Source organism: Eretmochelys imbricata, chromosome 1, assembly GCF_965152235.1.
Source record: "Eretmochelys imbricata isolate rEreImb1 chromosome 1, rEreImb1.hap1, whole genome shotgun sequence".
NCBI lineage: Eukaryota > Metazoa > Chordata > Testudines > Cheloniidae > Eretmochelys > Eretmochelys imbricata.
The window spans coordinates 224,382,472-224,405,130 of record NC_135572.1 but is presented as its reverse complement, the minus strand read 5'-3'; the positions used below and the strand labels follow the sequence as shown (position 1 = coordinate 224,405,130).

General features: G+C 48.9%; 1 protein-coding gene across 1 annotated transcript in view; it reads right to left on the bottom strand.

Annotated features, from left to right (window-relative positions):
* Positions 1-21,183, bottom strand: part of LOC144268943 (antigen WC1.1-like) — a 46,526-nt gene extending 25,343 nt beyond the window's left edge. The window contains exons 1-2 of the mRNA XM_077824309.1: positions 21,120-21,183; positions 12,904-13,222 (exon numbers count right to left, since the gene is read on the bottom strand). Of these exons, the coding sequence (XP_077680435.1) occupies positions 12,904-13,222; positions 21,120-21,183 (383 nt within the window). The remainder of the gene's footprint in view (positions 1-12,903; positions 13,223-21,119) is intronic.
* Between the last annotated feature and the right edge of the window lie 1,476 nt (positions 21,184-22,659).

Sequence of the window (22,659 nt, the reverse complement as noted above, 5' to 3'; positions counted from 1 at the left end):
GATCGTAGAAAGAGAGCCCAACACTGGACACACTGCTCCAGCTGAGGCCTCACGAGTGCTGAGTCTTACACGTCTGTCTTACACATGACAATTCTGTTAATAAAATCCAGAATGACATTTCCTGTTTTCAAAACAGCATCACCCATTTCAGTCTGTGATCCAACATAATCCCAGAACATTTTCTGCAGTACTGCTGCCTAGGCAGTTATTCCCCATTTTGGATTTTTTGCATTTGATTGTTCCTTCCTAAGTCTAGTACTTTGTACTTGTCTTTACTGAATTTTAATTTACTGATTTCAAACCAATTCTGCAATGTATCAAGGTCATTATGAATTCTAATACTCTCACCAAAGAGCTTGTGACCCCTCCCAGGTTTGTCTCATTCACACATTTTATGAGTTTATTCTCTACTCCATCATCCAAACCATAACAATACAGAGCTCTCCCATGGGCCAGCTGGTGTCCCAATAGCCAGCTGGCCTGGGAGTCTCAAAGCTCTGGGGTCCCCAGTCTGGGGCAGTAATAACAGCCAGAACAAAGTAGGTCACAAAGCAAAGCAAAGCAAAACAAAACACACAAGTCTAAGCCTAATACATTAAGAAACTGATTACAGGTAATATCTCACCCTCAAAGATGTTCCAATAAGCTTCTTTCACAGACTAGACTCCTTCCTAGTCTGGGCCCAATTCTTTCCCCTTGTACAGTCCTTGTTAGAGCCAGTAGACATCTCAGGTGGTAAGCAGGGGTTTTCTCATGACTGGCCACCTTCTTTTTCCTGCTTCACCCCCTTTTATAGCTTTGGCAAAAGGCGGGAATCTTTTGCCTATTTGGATCCCCACCCCTGCTTCTAAATGGAAAAGTACCAGATTTAAGATGGATTTCATTATCAGGTGACATGGTCACATGTCACTGTAAGACCCCTAGTTTCCATGCCCCATGGGCTGGCCCACACTTACAGAGGAAGGTTTCAAGTAACTAAGGCCATTTACAACTGACTGTTTCTGGAGCACCCTTAATGACCACCACTTAATATGTTTACATCAGTGATAGAAGTTTATATCTTATTCTCCTAACTCCAGATATAGAAATAATACATGCAAACCAATAGGATGAACACACTTAGTAGATTACAAGCTTTCTAATAAAAAGAAAAGGGGTACTTGTGGCATCATGGAGACTAACAAATTTATTAGAGCATAAGCTTTCGTGAGCTACAGCTCACTTCATCGGATGCATACAGTGGAAAATATAGTGGGGAGATTTTATATACACAGAGAACATGAAACAATGGGTATAACCATATAGACTGTAACAAGAGTGATCAGGAAAGGTGAGCTATCACCAGCAGGAGAGCAGGGGGAGGGAAACCTTTTGTAGTAATAATCAAGGTGGGCCATTTCCAGCACTTTACAAGAACGGTATGATGCTTCCTTCTGCCCTTAAAATCTATAAAGCTATGTATCTAAAAGGAAGTCAAGCACTCAAACATTCAGAATGCCAGACTCGTGCTGTCCTCTGTAACCTTAATTAGTCCCTTTTGTATTTGCATTGTGATACAGTCTTTAATCACACGATCAAATGCTATTTTTTCCACAGGACCCCTGCCTCATTCAGTGCACAGGACACATGGTGCTGACTGAATGGATGGATGGATGGTCAATAGTTCTTTTTATACTCATTGTTCAATGTGTGGACCCAGCCCTTATGTACTGCATGTCATCCAAACTGAACTCCTGAAACAGAATTGTTCATTTCCTCATGGGCTTTTCTATGGCGCTCATTTCTATAGTAGCTGAGTGCTTCACCAACATTAAAAAGAAAACGAGTACTTGTGGCACCTTAGAGACTAACCAATTTATTTGAGCATAAGCTTTCGTGAGCTACAGCTGTAGCTCACGAAAGCTTATGCTCAAATAAATTGGTTAGTCTAAGGTGCCGCAAGTACTCATTTTCTTTTTGCGAATACAGACTAACACGACTGTTATTCTGAAACAAACATTAAAGAATTTCTCTTTACAACACCCCGGGAGGCAGGGAAGTGTTGTTATCTCCATTTTACATACGGGGAACTGTACATGGCCTTAATCAATTTGACAAAGGCCTTCAACTCTGTCAATTGCGAAGCGCTGTGGAAGGTGCTGGCCAGATTTGGCTGCCCTCCAAAATTTATTAAGGGCCGAAGGCTTCTTCATGATGAGATGACTGCCACCGTTCTCTGTAATGGCCTGGAGATGGATCCTTTCAGCATCAAAACTGGGGTTCAGCAAGGATGTGTTATTGCCACAACCCTGTTCTCCATGTATTTAGCAGTCATTCTGGTCCTTGTTAAAGACCGCCTCCCCACTAGAGTTGGCATTCAATACAGAATGGATGGGTGGCTTATTAATCTTTGATGTTTCCGCTCAAAGTCTAAAGTCCTCAGGACATCCATTGCTCATCTTCAGTACGCTGATGACTGTGTCATCATCATGCACACTGAGAATGACCTTCAGTCCACATTGGATTTTTTTGCACACACTTACCGAAGCCTATGACTCTTACTCACTATCAAGAAAACTAAAGTTCCCCATCAGTTGTCTTCAGGCCTTGCAAATGACCAACCACAAGTCACCATCGACGGACAGACTTTGGAGAGAGTTGAAGACCTCTATTACCTCGGTAGCCAACTTTCTCAAAATTCAAAAACTGACAGTGAGATCCAGCACAGGATCCATTGCACAAGTGCTTCCTTTGGGAAACTGTTCTGGTGCGTTTTCACAGACCATAACCTACAGAAGGCCACCAAGATACAGGTCTATAAGACAATTGTTATTCCTACACTCCTTTATAGATTCAAAACCTGGGTGACTTATCGAAAGCACCTCAAGAGTCTGGAGTGGTACCACTACCAATGCCTCCAGAAGATCCTTTGCATCAAGTGGAAAGATCGCTGGACTAACACCAGCATCCTCATTGAAGGTAATGTCACCAGCACTGAAGCAATGATCCTCACTCACCAACTCCGCTGGGCTGGACATTGTGTGCGGATGCCAGACTCTCACCTCCCAAAACAAGCCCTCTGCTCACCCATGGTCAGAGATCCCGTGGTAGTCAGAGGAAACCCTACAAAGATGCACTGAAAGCGTATCTCAGGAAAACTCATGTGGACATCACAAGCTGGGAGGAGCAAGCAACCAACTGATCGCAATGATGCTTCATTCTCCACCAGGCAGTGGCCCGCTTCGAGAAGTGCATTGCCCCTGAAGTTGAAAAGAGAGAGAGAATGAAAGCAAGAAAAAGAACTTTGTCACAGCAGGCAGCTGACCCGTCAGCAAATGTCTGTACCTACTGTGGGCAGATCTATGGTTCCAGGATCGGACCCCTGAGTCGTTGCAGGGCCCAGATGTAAATCTGTGTCAGACATCATCCTCGAATGGAGGGATCGCCAATGATGGCGATGCCGCTGCTGCAACAAAGGAAGCTGTGGGCTTCCATACTACAGCCTCTGTCACTGTGCATCCCTGATTCACTCCCTAGGCACCATCCAGCCCGTGCACTGATGGAGGCAGGGACCTTGCCAGAGGAGAATGTTTTGGCGACGTTTGGTATGAATCCAACCAGAAATGAGAAGTGAAAGCTGGACGAGAAGGGGTTGAGAGAGACAAGGTGGCTAAAGTAATATCTTTTATTGGGCCCACTCCTGTTGGTGAAAGAGACAAGCTTCTCAGCTTACACACAGCTCTTCTCTGTCAGATCAAACATTTCTCTCTCTCCAACAGAAGTGGGTCCAATAAAAGATATTACCTCACCCACCTTGTCTCTCTAATATCCTGGGACTAACACGGCTACAGCAACGCTACATATAAGACGACGACTGTCACTTTTTGGAAAGTTTTTGAGTATTCAGTCAGGACAGCATCTCTCAAAAATCGCTTGGTGCAGAATCACGCTTACCACATGTGTTTGTTCTCAGTGATATCTAGTGCACAGGGCAGTTTGTAGATGGCTGACTGGTTATTTCTGGAACAATCCTTAATCGGCCCAATCCTGAGTCCTTTATTCTGTTTCTACTCAGTCTGTACAAAGCAAACTCACATTACAGTCAATAGCTGACTGCCTGACGAAGTAACCCTGGGTTTGGTCTATGAGCTGGCCCTGCACCTATACCCAGGGAAGACAGGGATTAGTGACAAGAATGGCCATAGCTATAAGGACCATGGAAAGACTCACCCTCCTCTCCAACCTTCAGCACAGGCATGTGGAACTACCCTGCCAGCATGGCAGGGGTTAAAGGGAGCCTTTGGGTCCAGCTAGCCCCACCCCGCTGTACCTGCAGCCAATGCCAGGCCTGGGTGGAGAAAAGGTGAGAGCCTGGCTCAGTTGAGGGCTGAGTGGCGAAGAGGCAGGAGCTATCCGCCTCCCTACCTGAGGGGTAAGGGTCACTAGCCTACCAGCGGAGGCAGCCACCAGGGAGTAATCACTGTCTCCCCAGCCAAGGGAGATTGTGGAGGAGAGCTAGGAGCCTCTGGCAACTGAGGTAACTGGGTCCCTGAAGCCCAGAGACATTGTGGGGTTCAGTCTCACCAAACTTGTGGCTGCCCCATCTGAAAAAACTTTGGGACTGCAGCACGGTGCCACCAAACATCCACGAGAGGACGCTATAGGATGCAAGTCACCCAGCAAACTGGACTAGAGGGGCCATGCCCCAAACAAAAGGTACAGTGGTAGGAAGTAGCCCTGGGAAGGGGATTTTGACTCGCTGCTGCTGGGAGGTCTCCCCTATTCAGGGGTAGATGCATGCAGGACCCTAGGCTGGGACCCAGTGGAGAGGGAGGGCCTGGGTTTTCCTGCCCCACTGCCTAAAAGACTGAGACAAACTGACCTTGAAAACAAGGGGCTGGAGGTCAGGGGCACCAACCACTAGGCAGCCCAGCCCTTCACACGACCTGTAACAAACCCGAAGTTTATTCCAACTGCAAATGTGCAGCTCCAGCTGAGATGCCCACTCCCAGTTCCTTCCCGCTGGTTCCCAGTCCCAGACTCCTTCTCCACTCAGTCCCAGTCTCCCCCAGCTCCCAATCTCCTTGCTCAGCAAGTCAGTCTCTGTCCCCCGACTCTTGTTCTGTTTACCCTGCCGAGCCCATAATAGTCTCCTCCCCCTCCCTCCTCCCAGTCCCAGTCCCCGTCCCCTTGCCCAGCCAGTTCCCATCTCCCCCTTTCTCTCCCAGTCCCAGTTTCTTGCTTCTCACCAGTATCTAGTCTCAGAATGTCCGTCTGTCCCCCGGCCACCCCAAAGGCTCCTTGTCCCAATCTACCCTCCTCCTCTCATCCTGGTCTGATTCTTGTCCCTTCTACATCCAGTTCAGGTGGTTTCCCTTCTGCACTGCCTGGGCCCAGTAGGGGAAGACAGTCTCCCTGGGACAGAGTGCCGGGAGCCAACAGATGAGCCTGCACTCTGATTGTGATGCTCACAGACCAGGTGCCAGCTCATGCCAAAGCCCCAGGTCTCACTGAAAACTTACAAATGCACAGCCTGGCCCATTCACGTGTGTATTAGTATTGATGAAAGTGATTATTAAATGTGTAAATGTATAAGAGTGTTTAATTTTCAAGAAAGCTAACAGGATGTTATTTGCATTGTTCTCACTTATCTGTATCTCGTTATAATGCAATAGCAAACATTTACACTGTGTACAGCCCTGTAACTAAATAACCCATCAAACAAGAAAGAAGCCTTGTGGAATGCAAATGAAGAATTTTCACAGAAAAGTGCTAATTTCAAAGCAAGTGGTCATTGTGTGTGATGATCGGAGGCAAACACTCTAAATGCATTCCTCAATCTCTGTCATCAAAGGAAGAGTCCACCTGGGTAGTTACTCTGTCAGCTTGTTTTCTGCGAGAAGAAGCTATACGTACAGTTTCACGAAAAGATCCTTCATCTCTGGAGTGTCTGGATTCTAATAGGTTGGAATAAGTGAACAAAAAGATGGAGATCCCCAGAGTTCTTCTGGGTAGCCCTGAGAGACTTTTGGGAAACTGGCAGATGACTACATCTCTGGTACCATTTTGAATTATAGACTGTGACTCACTTGTACATATATTTTACTGCTCTAACCTCTCAATTCTCATTTCCTTTTCTTAGCTAATAAATCTTTAGTTCGTTTACTATACAATTGGCTACCAGAGTTGTCTTTGGTGTAAGATCCAGGATACCAATTGATCTAGGGTAAGTGACTGGTCTCTTGGGAGCAAAGGGAATGGGGTGTGATTTTTGGTGTAAGTAACCATTTGATCACATAGTCCAGCTTTTCTGGGGAGTCTAAGGCAGTGGTGTGCGGCCTGCAGGGTGCAGGTTGCCCACTACTGGTCTAAGGGTCTGTGACTCCATGATAAGACTGTTATAGTTATCTTCCAATTGCCCCAGGGCGTGCTCAACTCCCGCTCTGCCCCCGACCTGCCCCCACTCCACCCCTTCCCCAATGCCCTCCACCCCGCCTCTTTCTACCCCTCCCCCATCTGAGCACGCCTCATGCCTGCTCCTCCCCCTCCCACTCAGCACCTCCTGCATGCTGCTGAATAACTGATCGTGGTGGGTGGGAGGCACAGGGAGGGAGGCGGAGGAGTTGATTGGCAGAGCCGCCGGCAGGCAGGAGGAGCTGGGGGAGCTTGGCTTCTGGTGGGTGCTAAGTCCTGTTAATTTTTTCCATGGAGTCAGTGCCTATGAATCCAGGAGTTCACATTTGTTACTGACCTCATGAAATCTAAAGATAGAACACACCACCAGTTTGCAGTGTCTACCCTGTTTTCTGACAATCTCTCCTGAGGTAGGAACTCACAGTCATGACCCCTCCAGACAGTGTGACACTGATCTTTTAGATGTCAGTTAGTCCCCCAAAGAAAGCTGACTGAGGTAATTAGATAAGAAGGTTCGCAGGCTGGGTGGATAAAGAGCCAAGTAGCCCATCAGCCCACATCTGATAAAGAAGCACAGGAAGGATGCCCCTGGTAGGGAAAGAGAGAGGAACAGAGCGAGCTAAGCCCAGTCTCAGAAAGGCCTTAGGGAAGAGAAATCTTTCTTCCCCTCAGGTCCTGACGAGAGGGCCAAAAACACAGAGGATACTGTACACAGACTGTTGCATGGGAACTGCAGTGCTATTGATGAAGGGAACTCAACACAAATGGCACCGTGAATGCCCAACTAGTGGAGTCTAGGCTGTTTCTGTTGTTGCTAGAGAATTTACATCTGCAAGGGCCAGTCTGTTTTCTGCCAAATTTCAAAGTATTGGCAATGAAACTCATTTTTATGAAGTCCTGCCCATCATCTTTATTTTTTAACAATGCTAGGAAATGCATATTGCGCCCCCCTGCCCTCGCGTCCCCCATGTTAAAAGGATGGTGAGATTTTGCATAGAACCGCTCACAATCCAGAGAGGGTTAAGATTAAACACTTACCTTTAGTTCCCATTGCCAGGGGAAGATGTTAAAACATTTGAAATTCAAAAGGAAAATATTCTACTCTTCCTTGTGCCTTTTGCATTGGAATTTATTACTCCTACTAACTGTTAAAAGTGAAGAGTTAAAAATAAAACTTATAATGGGCCCATAGTTGTTACATTAACTATGGAGTCACAGGAAATTCCTCCATAATATGGTATTTTTTGTGCTCTGTAAGGCTGAGATATGCTTTTGGCTGATACCTCTATGATACACCAGGTCTACAGGGTATCAGAGAGCTGGGACGATCAATCCATTGCCAGGTCATCCTATAAGGGTGGGAAAGGGACCCCATAAACATCCTGCCCCCTGTGCATCTTCTAAGCTACTCTGGCTGGGTGCCTGGGTCGGGATTTTAGTCTAAGGGGAAACATTTCAGACGTGCCTCAGTGACCTAGGAGCCTACGTGTCATTTTTAAAAGTGACTCAGGGCCAGATTTTAAAGGACATTCAGGCCCTAGGAGTGCAGACAGGCATCTACTGGGACTTTCCAAATCTCCTGGGAGTTCGGCACCAGGCACATTTGAAAATCCCACTGAGCACCTATCTGCATTTATAGAAACCTAAATATCTTTTAAAACGTGGACCTTGTGCACTTAGGATCCCTAGTCTCACTAAAAGTGTCACTGAACTCCCATCAGCCTCTTTGGCATTCCCAATGTAAATTCATATACAATTTTTTGAAAAGAAGTTAACGGTTATAAACATTATTTGCCAACAGGAAAATTCACTAATTCAATGATTTTCATTAAATGTTTCTATGACCATGAGTAAGTTTCCCAAATATTTTCCCCCAATAGTGGCAACTGGCAGCCCCAGTCCCAGGGCCCCGTGGGGCAGACAGCACCAGCATCACTACTGCCCTGACGAACGACGGCATCAACACAAAACCTTCCATCCCGCAGAGCAGGCTAACTCCTGGCAGGATCAGAGATTCCTCCCACCTAAGCCTCCACCCCAGCCATGGGTCCCACAGCTGGGCTGAGACCCTCCATGACACTAACCCACATTCAGAAAACAAACTGTAAAATGGGAGCCATTGCAAGGGAAAGGAAAGGCCTGGGACGGGAGCATCTGCAAACAAGAAAATGGAAACATTTAACAGTCACAGAGCGGGGTCCTCAGTGGCCAGTGCCCTCCAAACACTGACTCTATTTCCCAGTCAGAAACAACCCCACACTTGTTACATTTTACAGCCCCTTTGCCCCCTCACAACCCCTTCAACCGTACTCACAGGGTTCCAGCGAACACTGTCCTTTCACCTACCCATCGTTAAACACACAGACTGCTTCCATCTCTCACCTCACTGCTGCAATCCCCACGGCAAGAAGATGCCTGTGCTCCACCACTGACACACCCTGCAGAACACAGCTCTGAAATGAGGTATGTGGGATCCCCCAGGGTACACAGGCACCTCTTCCCTTTGATCACAGGGTGGCTTAGACCCAGACCTCCTCACATCACAGTCACAGCTCTGCCAAAGTGCTCCCACTCATGCCTCCACCATTCAGTACAGCTACACGTTACACAGTGACTGCAGCTGGAGCACAGGCAAATAATTCCCAGTGCCAGTGGCTAGTGCCAGCTCCAGGGGGCAGAGTTAAGGCTGACGTGGCATTTACCATAACTCTCTATTGCCTGGTTTTCAGGGGTCTGAGTTTTCCCAACTCGATATCCTAGAAGGGCACGAGATACCTCCAGGCAACATGAACTCTGTGTTAATTAAGTTTTTTGTCAGCGAATTTAAACTTAACTCCACAGCCTCTGACATGCGCAGCTGTCTGTCCAGAGGCAGTAAGGAGAGTCTGGCCTTCACTGCAATGAATGAACAAAGGCCTCCTGTCTTGGGCGGGACTCGTAGAGCTCCAGTGACGATAAATAGCTCACCAGTGTGAGAAAAGTTTCACTCTAGTAGTGACTGCAGGGCTACGTGCACGCAGGGGGCTCAGGTCTCCATAGAGCTATGTGTGGGCAGCTGCATTGGTGTGAAGTGGGCCTTTACCATCACCACGAGTGCCCTGCACCCATTTGCCACCTCTGAGGTGATTGGTGGCTGAGTGAAGTCGCTGTAGCTGCAACTAGACCCGCTGGCTCGGTGAGACAAGAGGCACGCTCCAAAAGAGAATTTGGACAGTGGCTCCGCAAAAAAGGGCGTGGTCAGCAAAATCTATATTGTGCATATTCTCCAGTGCAAGCCTGGGCAAATTCGGTGTAAGTGGCTGTTGTACGTGCAAAGCTGGTGTACAGGGACCGTACTCAATCTGCTCTGTGCTGGCCTCTCTGCTGTTCTCACCTGGGGCATGTCCATTTTCATGCTCCCCTCCTGGTACTGCCTTGTAGGTACAAGATTGCTGCTTGGCATGTAGACTATGGGAATTGTGATGTGTTTGCTTTGGTGCAATATGGATAATTGGCCATAATCGGCAGGAGGAGGACCATGGACTGAGCAGTGACAGGAGTCTCGGGTAAGAGCTGGCCTTTGGGGAGACATGAGAGCTCACCTGGGACTGAGAGACAAAGAGACAGAGAAAAAGTGGAAACCAAGATGGGTCCACAGCAGCATGGTTCACACAAGCCCGGACTTGGCGAGTATGGACTATATCTTAACCTTTGCTTCTTCTCTGTGCTAATCCATGGTAGTGTTACCCTATTTCAAGTTTCCAAATAGAGTATACAGTGGGGGAGGGGCACTGGAGTGGGGTTACAGGTCGGGGTTGCTGGAGATGTTTGGAGGATGCTAGAGGGGTGTGTGTGTGCACTGGGAGGGAGTATTTGGGGAGTGCTGGAGGGGTGTGTGTGTGCACTAGGAGGGAGTATTTGGGGAGTGCTGGAGGGGGTACCTGAAGCCTCACTCTTGAGGTGGAGGTCAGTGTCGCTCTTCCTGTCATGGCGGCAGGCCAGCTGGTGCATGCCTGGGACGCAGAGCCAGCCCATCACTCAAGGTCTCCCTGTGGGCTTCTCCCCCTTCCCTGGGCTGGGAGCTGGGGCCTGACTCTCTCACCGCTCCTGGTCAGGTTCTGAGGTCCTGTGGTGGGGCAGGTGGCCAGGCTGAGAGGTGCTTGGTGGCTCCGCTTACCTGGTGGGCCAGGCTGGGCCGGGGCTGGCAGGATCCAGCAGGTGCAGATGCCCAAGGGAGGGACCAATCAGGGTGTGGGGATGGCTCTTTCTGAGTTGCAACATCTGGAAAAATCCTGGACATTTTCTCTTAATTGGAAAATCCACCTGGACAGATGTTGGCAGACTAGAAAAAGTGGTCATGTGTGGGAAAAAACAGATGTATGGTAACCCTAACCATAGGACTTCCTGATGCTGTGTTCCAGTTGACTAATAAATCCTGCTGTGTTTTGAAAAGGCTCCCTGTAGTCACTACAGATACTTGCTGAGGTACACTGGTCCCTGATGAATGTAAAAGTCTCTGGGCAGGGGTCTATCTCAGATGGACTCACTGGGCAGAGCTCACAGTGTGAAACAGGAGTGCTGGAGCACAGAGGCTCAGTCTTGGAGGCGGTCACAGGGTCTGCACAAGTTCCTGGCCTCGCATCCCTGTGCTCTTGTGCTTAGGCTGGTCAAAGAAGGGGTCCCAATACCTCTTTCAGTTGTTTCACCGGTATCTTTTCATTTACAATGCTTAGTGCAGCCCCAATTCCCCCAACACCGATCCCCACACTGACCCTTCCCTGAGTCTTCTGGCCCCCGAGGCTTTTTGTAGTTGGTAGAGACAGAGCTGCAGTCCCTCTGTCTGCTCCCCTGGATAGCCTCCCACTGAGCCTTTCTCTGGGCTTATATCTCCTCCCAGTCACCAGCCCAGCTGGCTCCACTTGGCTCAGCTGATTCCCCTGAGCCTGCCCTCTTTAGGGTCTGCAGCTGAGTTCCTTGCTGAGTGTCTGGGCCCCTGCACCCGACTGCCCTGCTGGGAAGCAGGGGAGGAGTCACCCCTTTATCAGGGCATCCAAGGGGTTTATGCCCCTGCCCTGCCACAGAGGGATTGAGGCCACATGACCCACCTTAAGAAAGAGAGTGGCCCTTGGGGGTCTGGCACACTGAAGGCATTCCTCCAAGGGACTGTTTAAAAGCTGGGGCATAGCACAGATCCTGTAAATCTATGACACCTGCCAAGGCCCAGGTGTGGTGCTGTGACGCTGTAGCTGTAGGGAGCGGGGCGGACTGATCTGGGAATGTCGTTCAGTTTTACTGGGACTTTCTGCATGGGGGATGGGATAGCAGGGGGTGACTTTACTTGAGGGAAGATACCTGAGCCTGTAACCTGAGCCGGGAGGGGGATGGGGACAGGCGACACCTTCTGCCCAGAAAACGGACAAAGGCTGGAGGAGGAGACGGGGGAGGCTGGAAGGAGATGGCTGCAGTGGAGTTTCAGTTTGAAGCTGGCTGGGGAAATGGAGGGAACCCCAGGATTGGGGTCTAAGCTCCCTGCTCCCCAGAGGGACCTGACTGAGGGGTCCTGGTTGTACCCACGAGCTCTGCTTGGGACTGTGTTCCTGTTGTCTAATAAACCTTCCATTTTTCTGGCTGGCTGAGAGTCACGGTGAATCGCACGAAGAGTGGGGTGCAGGACGCTGACCTCCCCACACTCCGTGACAGGTGCCAACATGTGATAAAGACTTAAAATGAACAACACACACTGAGCATTCATGCATGAAATTTAAAGTGCTGAGGAATTTTTTCGTTAAGTGAAAATGTCTCTAAGTTCAGGGCAAGAATACTGTATTTATGAGATAAATAGTTTTTAATCATAGAAGATTGGGGTTGAAAGAGATCTCAGGAGGCCATCTCGTCCAACCCCCTGCTCAAAGCAGGACCAACACCCACTAAATCATCCCAGCCAGGGCTTTGTCAAGACGGGCCTTAAAAACCTCTAAGGAAGGAGATTCCACCACCTCCTTAGGCAACCCATTCCAGTGCTTCACCACCCTCCTAGTGAACTAGTGTTTCCTAATATCCAACCTAGACCTCCCCCACTGCAACTTGAGACCATTGCTCCTTGTTCTGTCATCTGCCACTACTGAGAACAGCCCAGCTCCATCCTCTTTGGAACCCCCTTTCAGGAAGTTGAAGGCTGCTATCAAATCCCCCCTCACTCGTCTCTTCTGCAGACTAAGCAAGATCAGTTCCCTCAGCCACTCCTCATAAATCATGTACCCCAGCCATCTGATAATTTTCCTTGCCCTCCACTGGACTCTCTCCAATTTGTCCACATCTTTTCTGTATTGGGGCCCCTGCTAGTGGCACAGAGGATGGCGCAGCCTGCTCATCCCCAGTCTGCCCAGGGGAGCTCAGGGAGAGACTGGTCAGTTCCACCCTGACCCCAGTGCAGGGCACAGTCCTGTTCTGAGTCACCAGGAATGTCACTCACTGTGTTCAGTCCCTTCTCCCTCATGGGGAGTTTCCTACAGGGGCAAGTTGGCAGAGTTCTTACCTGAGCAGATCACTCCAGTATCAAGAGAATGAGAGCAGGTGGTTACACCCCATCCTCCATGACTGCAGTCCCAGAGAGCTGACTCGTCACCACCACAATCAACTTCATACAGCCAAGTTGGTCCAGATCCTTCTCCAAAATGAGCCCAGCTCGGGGCACTGACAGCAGCTCCACATCCCAGCTGCTTACAAACCACCTCAGCATCTTCCATGGCCCAGTCAAAATCACACACCGTCCCCCACTGATCCTGGTGTTTAACCTCCACTCTCCCGGCACAGGGGCTGCCTCCATCCGCCAGCCTCAGCTCATCAGCACCTTCAAAGAGAGACACAGAGCAGGGTCAGAGCAAGCAGAGAGCCCCCTCCCCAGTGTTTACACAGCAGAGTCCACGCCCGGTAGCAGGGGATCCGCACCCAGAGCCATGAGAATGGGACATGGCCAGAGCTGCCTCATGGCTCCACTGATCCTGTCTCAGGGCCTCCCACTCAGGGATGTCACTGCTGCAGATCTCGCCATTTTATCCCCACTCTGGCGATTTGGGGTGTTTTTACCTGTCTCGTGAGAACATGATAAAAGTCGCCAACTCACCGAGTTTCCCTTATTCCAAATGGCGCCATCTCCTGTCACTGTCATGGGGCTGAAGCCAGCGAGATGCCACCATCTCCCTACAGTCTGTCAGCATGTGGGAGTGAGGCCACCCTGAGTAAAGCTGGCTGCCACCTACCACTGTTTTCAGTGAGACTTTAGCCCACAGGGTACGTGGCTTCCCCTGAATGGCTCAGGGGACTGGACAGGACCCAGGGACTGTGATGAGCAGTAGAGACCCTGTGCAAGGAGGAGGGGAAGAGTGAGGGGAGCAGGGCACTTGGGGGCTGGAGGCAGATTCGGGGGTTGCAAGGCAATGGGGTGCAGGTGCTATGTCAGCAGAAAGGAGGAGTGGAAAGTGTAGGGTGGGGGGTCTGGAGCAGGGGACCAGGGGAAGGGAGGGGGTCTGGAAAGTTGGGTGAGGAGGAAGGGAGAGGAGGGGGTCTAGAGTGAGGTTGGAGGGAGAACTGGGGAGGGTGCGGAGGGGTCTGGATAAAAAGGCAGGAAGGAGGGAGGTGAGGGGAGTGGAGGGGCAGGGAGGTGGGGGTCTGGAGCAGAGGGATATGAGGGAGTAGTGGGGTGAAGAATGTGGACTGTAATAGGGGGCAGAAGGGAGGGTGGAGAGGGGAGGAGGGGGTCTGGAAGAGGAGGCTGGAGGGAGGCAAGGGAAGAGGATGGCCTCTATAGTGGGGAGAGTGCTTAACAGCCTCAGACAGAGAAGTTATAGGGGTGGGGTGGGGTGTGGGGGATTCAGAGAAGTGTTGCTATTTGCAAAAGGCCAAACTAATCCCATCGTGTTACGGTGACATTATAGCTGATGTGAGTGGTTGATGTCAGTGTGAAGGTCTCCAGTATCTCTGTCTGTAACCCACCCCTGAGAAGTAACAGAAGTTCTGTGTGCGAATGTGAACCATGCTGTATGAATTAGCTCAGTGGCTGTCAAGCTATTTCCCAGCCAGCCCTTCGTCTGTCAGAGGAACTGAACCAAGAGGGAGAGAGAAGGCAGTGCTGGGCAATGGACGGCAGCTCCCCGTCTCAGGAGTGAAGGAAGGCTTTTCAGCCTGTGATTCTTACCCCACGCTGTCAGAGGAGTAGAGGGGGGGTTCTAAAGTCCAAAGACGGATGGAAAAATGAGACTGGATGGTTTTTTTAACCTCGCAATTTTTGTTTTGTGAAGCTTGTTCTGGGAGCCTTGTGCTCCCTACCAGAGCTTCCTCTCCCGACCTGCCCCACACATTTCTCTATTCCACTGGTCTCTTCCCACCCTCCTTCCCTGGGCTCTTCCCCCTCCTTTTCTCCCCTTTCTACCTGGCCTCTTTGCCCTGCATGTACAGGCTGCTCCTTCCCCAGATGAGGAGCAGACTCTGCCCCCACTCCCTGCAAGCTGCTTTCCTCCCAGTTGCTCTGAGTTCCACCCCATGCCCCCAGTTGTCTCTACAGCTGTTTGCATTTCTGGGGGTTGTGGAGAGGCAAAGCTGGCTGCTGGGAGAGAGGCAGTTCACAAGGACTGTGAGAATGGGCCACTGCGTGCCACACGGTCCTCAGGTATTGCCCGGAAGAACTGGCCCCCAGGACAGGGTGTGAAGACCCAGGACTGTCCCTGAGACTGGGAGCAAGTCCAGGCATCATTGCTACACCTAGGAGCTACGGCTACATGCAGAGTTCCACTGAGAGCCCTGGAACAGGCTGGTTGCAGCTGTGGATGGCTGAGCTGAGGACACCATGTTTAAGGAGCCTCCATGGAGCTCAGAGAACAGTGCAGTTCACACCAGTACGTGGCCAGACCATGCTGCTCCTTCAATGCCAAGTAAATACAAAACAGTCATTTGCTGCAATCCATAGGGAAGGTTATTAGGTGCTGCTCTGTTCAGTCCAGTCCCAAAGGAAACCCCTTGGGCCTGGTCTGCACTAGGAAAAAAGGATGTTTTTTTTTTTTCAATCGAGTTATCTCAGTGACGTTCACTCGTGGTAGGACCCAAGGCTAAGTGCACACAGAGTTCTGTTTCCCTGAATAGAGTTGAACCTAACAACAGCCAGCAGTTTCAATGCTCAGAAATCCCCAGCCTGCACCTCCGGCAAGCTCCAACAGGCTTTGGTTCTTTGCTCCCTTCTAGGATCGCGGTCACAAGTCCTTCTACTGGCTTCTCCCTCCAACAGACATAGTCCAACTCCAATATCCTGGCCCCTGCATTGGCAACAAGGGAAACCCCTGGCTAGCTCTGCCCTGACCATGTGGCCAGTGCCTTGGGCAATAGCCCCCACTGTCTGGAGATGTTTTTACTACTGTGGAAGTATAACATTGTATAAGGGGACATGCTGGATACATTGTATACGAGAGGGCATGCCAAAATATGTTACAAAGTATCTGAGGGAGCACACGTAGGGACAGTTAGCTTTTGAATGGAGAAGCAATTAAGATAGAGCCAGCACGTCTAAGAAGCAGGCATCAGAATGGAAGGTGTGAAGGGCAATTAGTTAAGTTAACTGGAAGCTGTTAAAGGAGATTGTTAAGGGTGGCAGGTAATTGAAGATACGTGACTGGTCTCAGGGATCTCGAAGGGTGGTGACTAAAATCTTTTTCTTCTTTTTTCTGTAACTTCTCTGTAACTTGTTCTCCAAAATACGGTATAAATTAAAAGACACAAGCCCCACTTGGGGGGCTCACTTCTATATGTATTAGCAGAGCAGCTTTGCTAATAAAACAGAGTGGTCTGATAAATTGTGAGTCTGAGTCAAACTTTGACACTACATAAAGGATTTTGATGGTTCTGTCTATTGAGCCTAATAGAGTGTGCTTGGTCCAGCCATTAGCTTTCATGATGTCTGTGATTCGATTTTGATCCAAGACCCTGTGATGGCAGCCATTAGCACCTTTCAGGATAACAATTACATTTACATACTGCACCTATCATATGCTTGCACCACTTGGGCCCAACTTGGAATAATGACCCCACCCAGCGTTCTGAATGTTGGGTAAATTCAGATCCTGGTCTGGGAGTGAAACCTGTGACTTTGGTCCATCCCTGATATTTTCTCATTTGTTTGCCTGGAGCCCACATAAGTGTATTATGTTAGCCTGGAGCCCACATATTTGGGGTAGATCAATGATGGTGAATCACTATTGTGACGGGTTCCCCCCGGGGTGCCACCTGGAACTAGGGTATCACTGAGCCCCCTGACCCACCAGCTTGGGCTCCCTCTCACACTGTATTGTGGTGACAAACTGCAAAGCCCTCCAGCCTGCGCTTTCACCAGCTTTCATACAGGTAGGGACACACCCAGCTGCAGTTACACACAGGATCTCTAACCAGCAGCTTCCCAGCCTAGGATCCCAGAGCGGAACCATCCTGTCCTAGTCAAATCTGGCCAGAATATGGGTTTAACACCTGGTCCACCTCTCCTCAATGTGAAGAGAACAATGCACACTTGGAGTACCCAACCTGAGATTTTCCTCAAGCACTCCAGTCAAAGCTCACTGGTTTAGATTAAAACAAAAACAAATTTATTAACTACAAAAGATAATCAGATTTTAAGTGATTTTAAGTGATAGCAAACAGATCAAAGCAGATTACCTAGCAAATAAACAAAAATACAACCTAAGTTTAATATACTAGATAGATTGGATATGAATTAGCAGATTTTTACCCTAAGAGATGATACAAACAGGCTTCAGATTCTTAAGGCACAAGCTACACTTGCTTTGCAGCTTGGAATCCCCAGGTGTTTCATACACAGGCTAGAAATCCCTTTAGCCTGGGTCCAGCACTTCCTGCAGTTCAGTCTTTCATCCTCAGGAGTTTCCAGGAGTCTTATTGTGTGGGGAGTGAAGACCCCAGATGATGTCACTCCCTGCCTTATATAGCTTTTGCTTATGGTGCGAACCCTTTGTTTCAAAGCTTGGTTCCCAGACCAGTTTATGGAAAAATACTGACATCCCAAGATGGAGTCCAGCATCATGTGGCCTGGTCACATGTCTTTGTAGAGTCATAGCAGCCATTACTTACAGGCTGTCTGGAGTGTTCTCAGGAAGGCTCACCAGCTGGAGGATAAGCATCTCCTAAGGCCTATTGTTTTTTCCGAATGGCCATTAACCTGAATAGGCCCTTTCCCACCCACTATCTAGACCAAAAGCATCTTGTCTAGTGGGCATTACTCAGGTGAAACTACATTTGAAGTATAGATACTTAGTCAGTATTCATAACTTCAGATACAAAAAAGAATAAATGCATGCAATAAGGATAATCATATTCAGCAAATTTCAGAGTAACAGCCGTGTTAGTCTGTATTCGCAAAAAGAAAAGGAGTACTTGTGGCACCTTAGAGACTAACCAATTTATTTGAGCATGAGCTTTCGTGAGCTACAGCTCACTTCATCAGATGCATACCGTGGAAACTGCAGCAGACTTTATATATACACAGAGAATATGAAACAATACCTCCTCCCACCCCACTGTCCTGCTGGTAATAGCTTATCTAAAGTAATCGTCAGGTTAGGCCATTTCCAGCACAAATCCAGGTTTTCTCACCCTCCAGCCCCCCACACAAATTCACTCTCCTGCTGGTGATAGCCCATCCAGAGTGACAACTCTTTACACAATGTGCATGATAATGAAGTTAGGCCATTTCCTGCACAAATCCAGGTTCTCTCACTCCCTCACCCCCCTCCAAAAACCCACCCCCATACACACACAGACTCACTCTCCTGCTGGTAATAGCTCGTCCAAACTGACCACTCTCCAAGTTTAAATCCAAGTTAAACCAGAACATCTGGGGGGGGGGGGGTAGGAAAAAACAAGAGGAAATAGTAGCCTATTTCCTCTTGTTTTTTCCGACTCCCCCCCCCCCCAGATGTTCTGGTTTAACTTGGATTTAAACTTGGAGAGTGGTCAGTTTGGACGAGCTATTACCAGCAGGAGAGTGAGTCTGTGTGTGTATGGGGGTGGGTTTTTGGAGGGGGGTGAGGGAGTGAGAGAACCTGGATTTGTGCAGGGAATGGCCTAACTTCATTATCATGCACATTGTGTAAAGAGTTGTCACTTTGGATGGGCTATCACCAGCAGGAGAGTGAATTTGTGGGGGGGGGTGGAGGGTGAGAAAACCTGGATTTGTGCTGGAAATGGCCTAACCTGACGATTACTTTAGATAAGCTATTACCAGCGGGACAGTGGGGTGGGAGGAGGTATTGTTTCATATTCTCTGTGTATATATAAAGTCTGCTGCAGTTTCCACGGTATGCATCTGATGAAGTGAGCTGTAGCTCACGAAAGCTCATGCTCAAATAAATTGGTTAGTCTCTAAGGTGCCACAAGTACTCCTTTTCTTTTTGCATATTCAGCAAATGATAACTTTTCCAATGACACCTCACATGACTTATCTTGGATAAAATCCATCATAATTATGTCATAATCATATTATAATACTATCACTGTGACAAATATGGGGTGCATTGCACAACGATTTTCCAGCAAAGACTGCGCAAGCCTCTGTTCAGGGCTAATGGAGGGGGATTGGGACACTGAGGAAAAGGGAAAATAGCTATATGGTGATATCCCCTATCCTGTATACTCCCCTGCATCACTGTGTTTGTGTCATGCAAAGCAAACTCAGATTTCCCATAGAAAATAAAAAAATATCTAGGGGATGATGCACAGTTGCTCATAAATCCAACAAAAATGCACTGAGCTGAACATGTGCTTGGCATCACTATATGACACAGTCCCACATTCATGTCGTAATTTATTCCTCACAAAGCAACAATTGTCCACCTCCTCCAATGCCAGTCTGATTGCCCAGGAGTCACCACAGAATTCTCTGCTTTCTGGTCACGTACAGCTCTGTCATGGGCTCTGACCCCAGCAAATTATATTTCAGCTTCTTGGGAATTTGAAATATAAACCCCAAGTAACCTGCTAGATGGTTTGGTTTGCTCAGGATTTTCAGGGTCTCAGGTCCCTAAACACCACACAGTTACTGAGTGGTCTGTGAAATATACATTAGGGCAGGTTTTTCTCGAATGCAATAATTTAGACTGAAATTTCTCATTATCAGCTTCAACTTCAGTTTCTCAAGCTGGTGCAACAGCACATCGGGTTCCCATGAACCAGCTACTGCTGAGGAGTTCGCTCCCCTGCCAAACACCTGGATCATTCTCATCCTCTTAATACCAGCCCAACAGGTTCCAATCACTGTATTATTGAAATTATATCTGGGTCCCACATTCGATTTTAATCCTATTGTTAATCAGTTCTGGAATCTTTGGGCCAGATTCACTCCCTGCGTTGCGCCAGCTCATGCTGTTGTAACACATGGCCTAGGCCCCCCAATAGTGTTACGTCTACCTGGAGCTGGGACACAGCTTGGCAAAGAGCCTTCAACTCTCTCTGTGCTGGAGGAATCAGAGCAGCTCTGGAACTGGGCAGGGGCGGCCTTGAGGGAATGAAACCAATGTGGCCGTGAGAGGCCCTGATGCAGCACCTCTGCCATGCAGCTTGTGCTGGTCGGGCTTCTCTAGTCTCCAACTAGGATTCAAAGCTTCTCTGCTCCAGCAGAAACCCTGGGGGAGGGAGGGAGGCAGGGCTCCCATAGCATAAATCTTCCTGCTGGCAGAGCTTCCAGTACCCTCACGAGCACCGGGCATTGCACAGTGCACTGTACCTAGTGCCTCACTCCCTCTGTGGCAGGAATCAGCTCTGGGTTTATTTGGGATAATCGTGCTCATCTCACACATGCAAAACTTCTACTGGCTTCAGTGAGTGAATGGGGGAGTGAGGAGCCGGGACATGGCCCTTGGAGCTGTTGGATTCTGGACCAAACAGACATTTCTGTTGGATCCCAAATAATGATGTATGTATTGGGATTTAAAACACTAAAGTGATGCCTAACCAAGGCTCTAGGCACCCGGACGGCATGGATAACATACAAATTCCAGCAGCATAAAGTGACATTTCTATAGGAACTCAGCGAGCCAGACACCTACAGAAACTCCTTCCACCCCTTTCTCATTATGTGATGCATAACCTGGGTCCTTCCCAACCCCCACCCTCCAAACAAGTGTGTTGTGCAGTGTGCCTAAAAGGTCACCAAATTTGGGCTATTCTGGCCAAAAGGGTGAGCAAGTTCTAGCGTCCGGGAGCTCTCACAGAGAGCACCCTGCCAGCCACCCCTCTCCTTTAAAAAAGGGGGAACCAGCTTGGGCACCCCTGCTAACCACAGCTCTGGCCGTACAGCATAGGGAGAGAGGTGATCCCTCAGGGAGGCCGGTCCCAGGCCATTTAGGAATTTATAAATCATCACCAAAACCTTAACCTCCACCCAGAGCTGGGCAGCCAGTGCAGACCCTGCAGCATGGCTGTAACATGCTCCCAGCCAGATGCCCTGCTCCGTGAGTTGCTGCTATTTGCACCAGGTTCGTTCTCTGAATGGTTTTAAGGTGCAGCCCCACACAGAGGTCATTGCATTAGTCCAATCTCAAGGTAACAAAAGCCTCGGTAACAGTGGCAAGGTCCAATCCCAAAAGGAAAAGTCACAACCTACAAGCCAGACATGGATGGTAAAAAGCGGACTGTAAAAGTTACCACCCTAGTTCCAGTTAACCCAGCTCCCCTGGTGAAACACAAAGGAGACTTACCTGCTATGACCTGAATTGTGAGGAGAAGAAGCCACAGCACCGGAGTGGAGAGATGTCCCTTCATTGCCAGCCTGACTTGCTGTCCCCTCCTCACACTGCACTGGCTGCACCTAAGCACCTGCCAGGGCTCCTCTGTGTCTGACAAGTGACAACAAAGCAGTGGAAGGGAAATATATAGATTCAGAGACTGGCATCAGCTGCGGGAAGGAACCAATAGCAAACCCATCTGCCTTTTTAGTTATTATCAGTGGTTTTATCTGTGAATGTATGAAGCTAAAACATCCAATAAAACTCAAAAGCAACAAACATCACCATATATGAGTGATGAGCCCCCTCCGGATGTCAGGTTTACCACAGCCTCAGATCATTGGGTAACCCCCATCTCTGGAGCCGGAAGGAAAAGTTCTGCACAAACTGTCGCCGGGCTGTTTCTCGCCCTGATAGATTCTATATCATATTAAATATGAACTGGGAGACATTCGAGTCAGGTTATTTTATAAATTAGGAAAGAAATCCCCTGTGCCAGAGGTGATCATTACAAGACCAATTCCCAGTGTAGGACATGCCCAATTGTAGACAAGGACATTTCACTAAAACCAGTTTGTGTCACTCAGATCAGCTTTATAGAAGTATTACTCGGAAGCATCTGAAATATTGACAGTTCTTCTACTAATGGACCTTGGGGCAGGGATGAAAGTGGCCTAGTACGACGTACTAGTGAAAAGTGGCTTCCAGTACCAGCCCGTATGCAGCCGACGTTAAAGGACTGCGAGCCATGGCAGCACTTTAACTTCATTGCCCCTTTCCCTCCACCTCCCCAGGCCACAGACAGGAAGAGGGCAAAAGGGGCAACTGCCCCAGGGTTCAGCGATTCAACATTTAAATCACCATCGGAGACCCAGGTGGCACAGGCCAGGGAGCGTGGATGGGCTGGCTGGGGGAGGCTGACCCCCAGCCTCGCCCCTCCCATCCAAGGCCCCGCCCCTTCCAGGGCCCTGGCTCTGGGCCCCCGTACCAGTAAGTGCTTAATGTTACTTTCACCCCGGCCTTGGGGTTTCGGGCCTAGACCATGATTCTTAGTGGTAGAGGCAGAGCTTAGGGCTTCCTGAGTTGGCCATGACCCTCTCTTGCAATAGCAGGAGGTCCTACACACATCATGCCCATCAGTGCTATCAGCAGCAGGAGGGCTCCTTGGAAACAAGTGTACTTGATTCATGGGACACAGACAATTCAAGGAACAGGCACAAGGCAAGGGAATAGCACAGAACAATGACTGGCTGGCACCACACCTATCTCCTGCTCTTCTTCAAGAGAACTGTTATAAATACTTGGATTAATGGGAACATCTTTAACTCTTTATATTTTTCATTTTCTCCCATGCTGCCCTTTCTGAATGTAGAAAACTCCCTGAGAAAATATGTGCAACCAACACCTGATCCTCCTTCGTATCCCTCCTTGAGACTCTGCTCTGTTATGATTCCGGAAAAAACACTTGACAGTGAGTGACTAGCTTGGCAGGGGAGGAAGTGTGCCTCTTCCC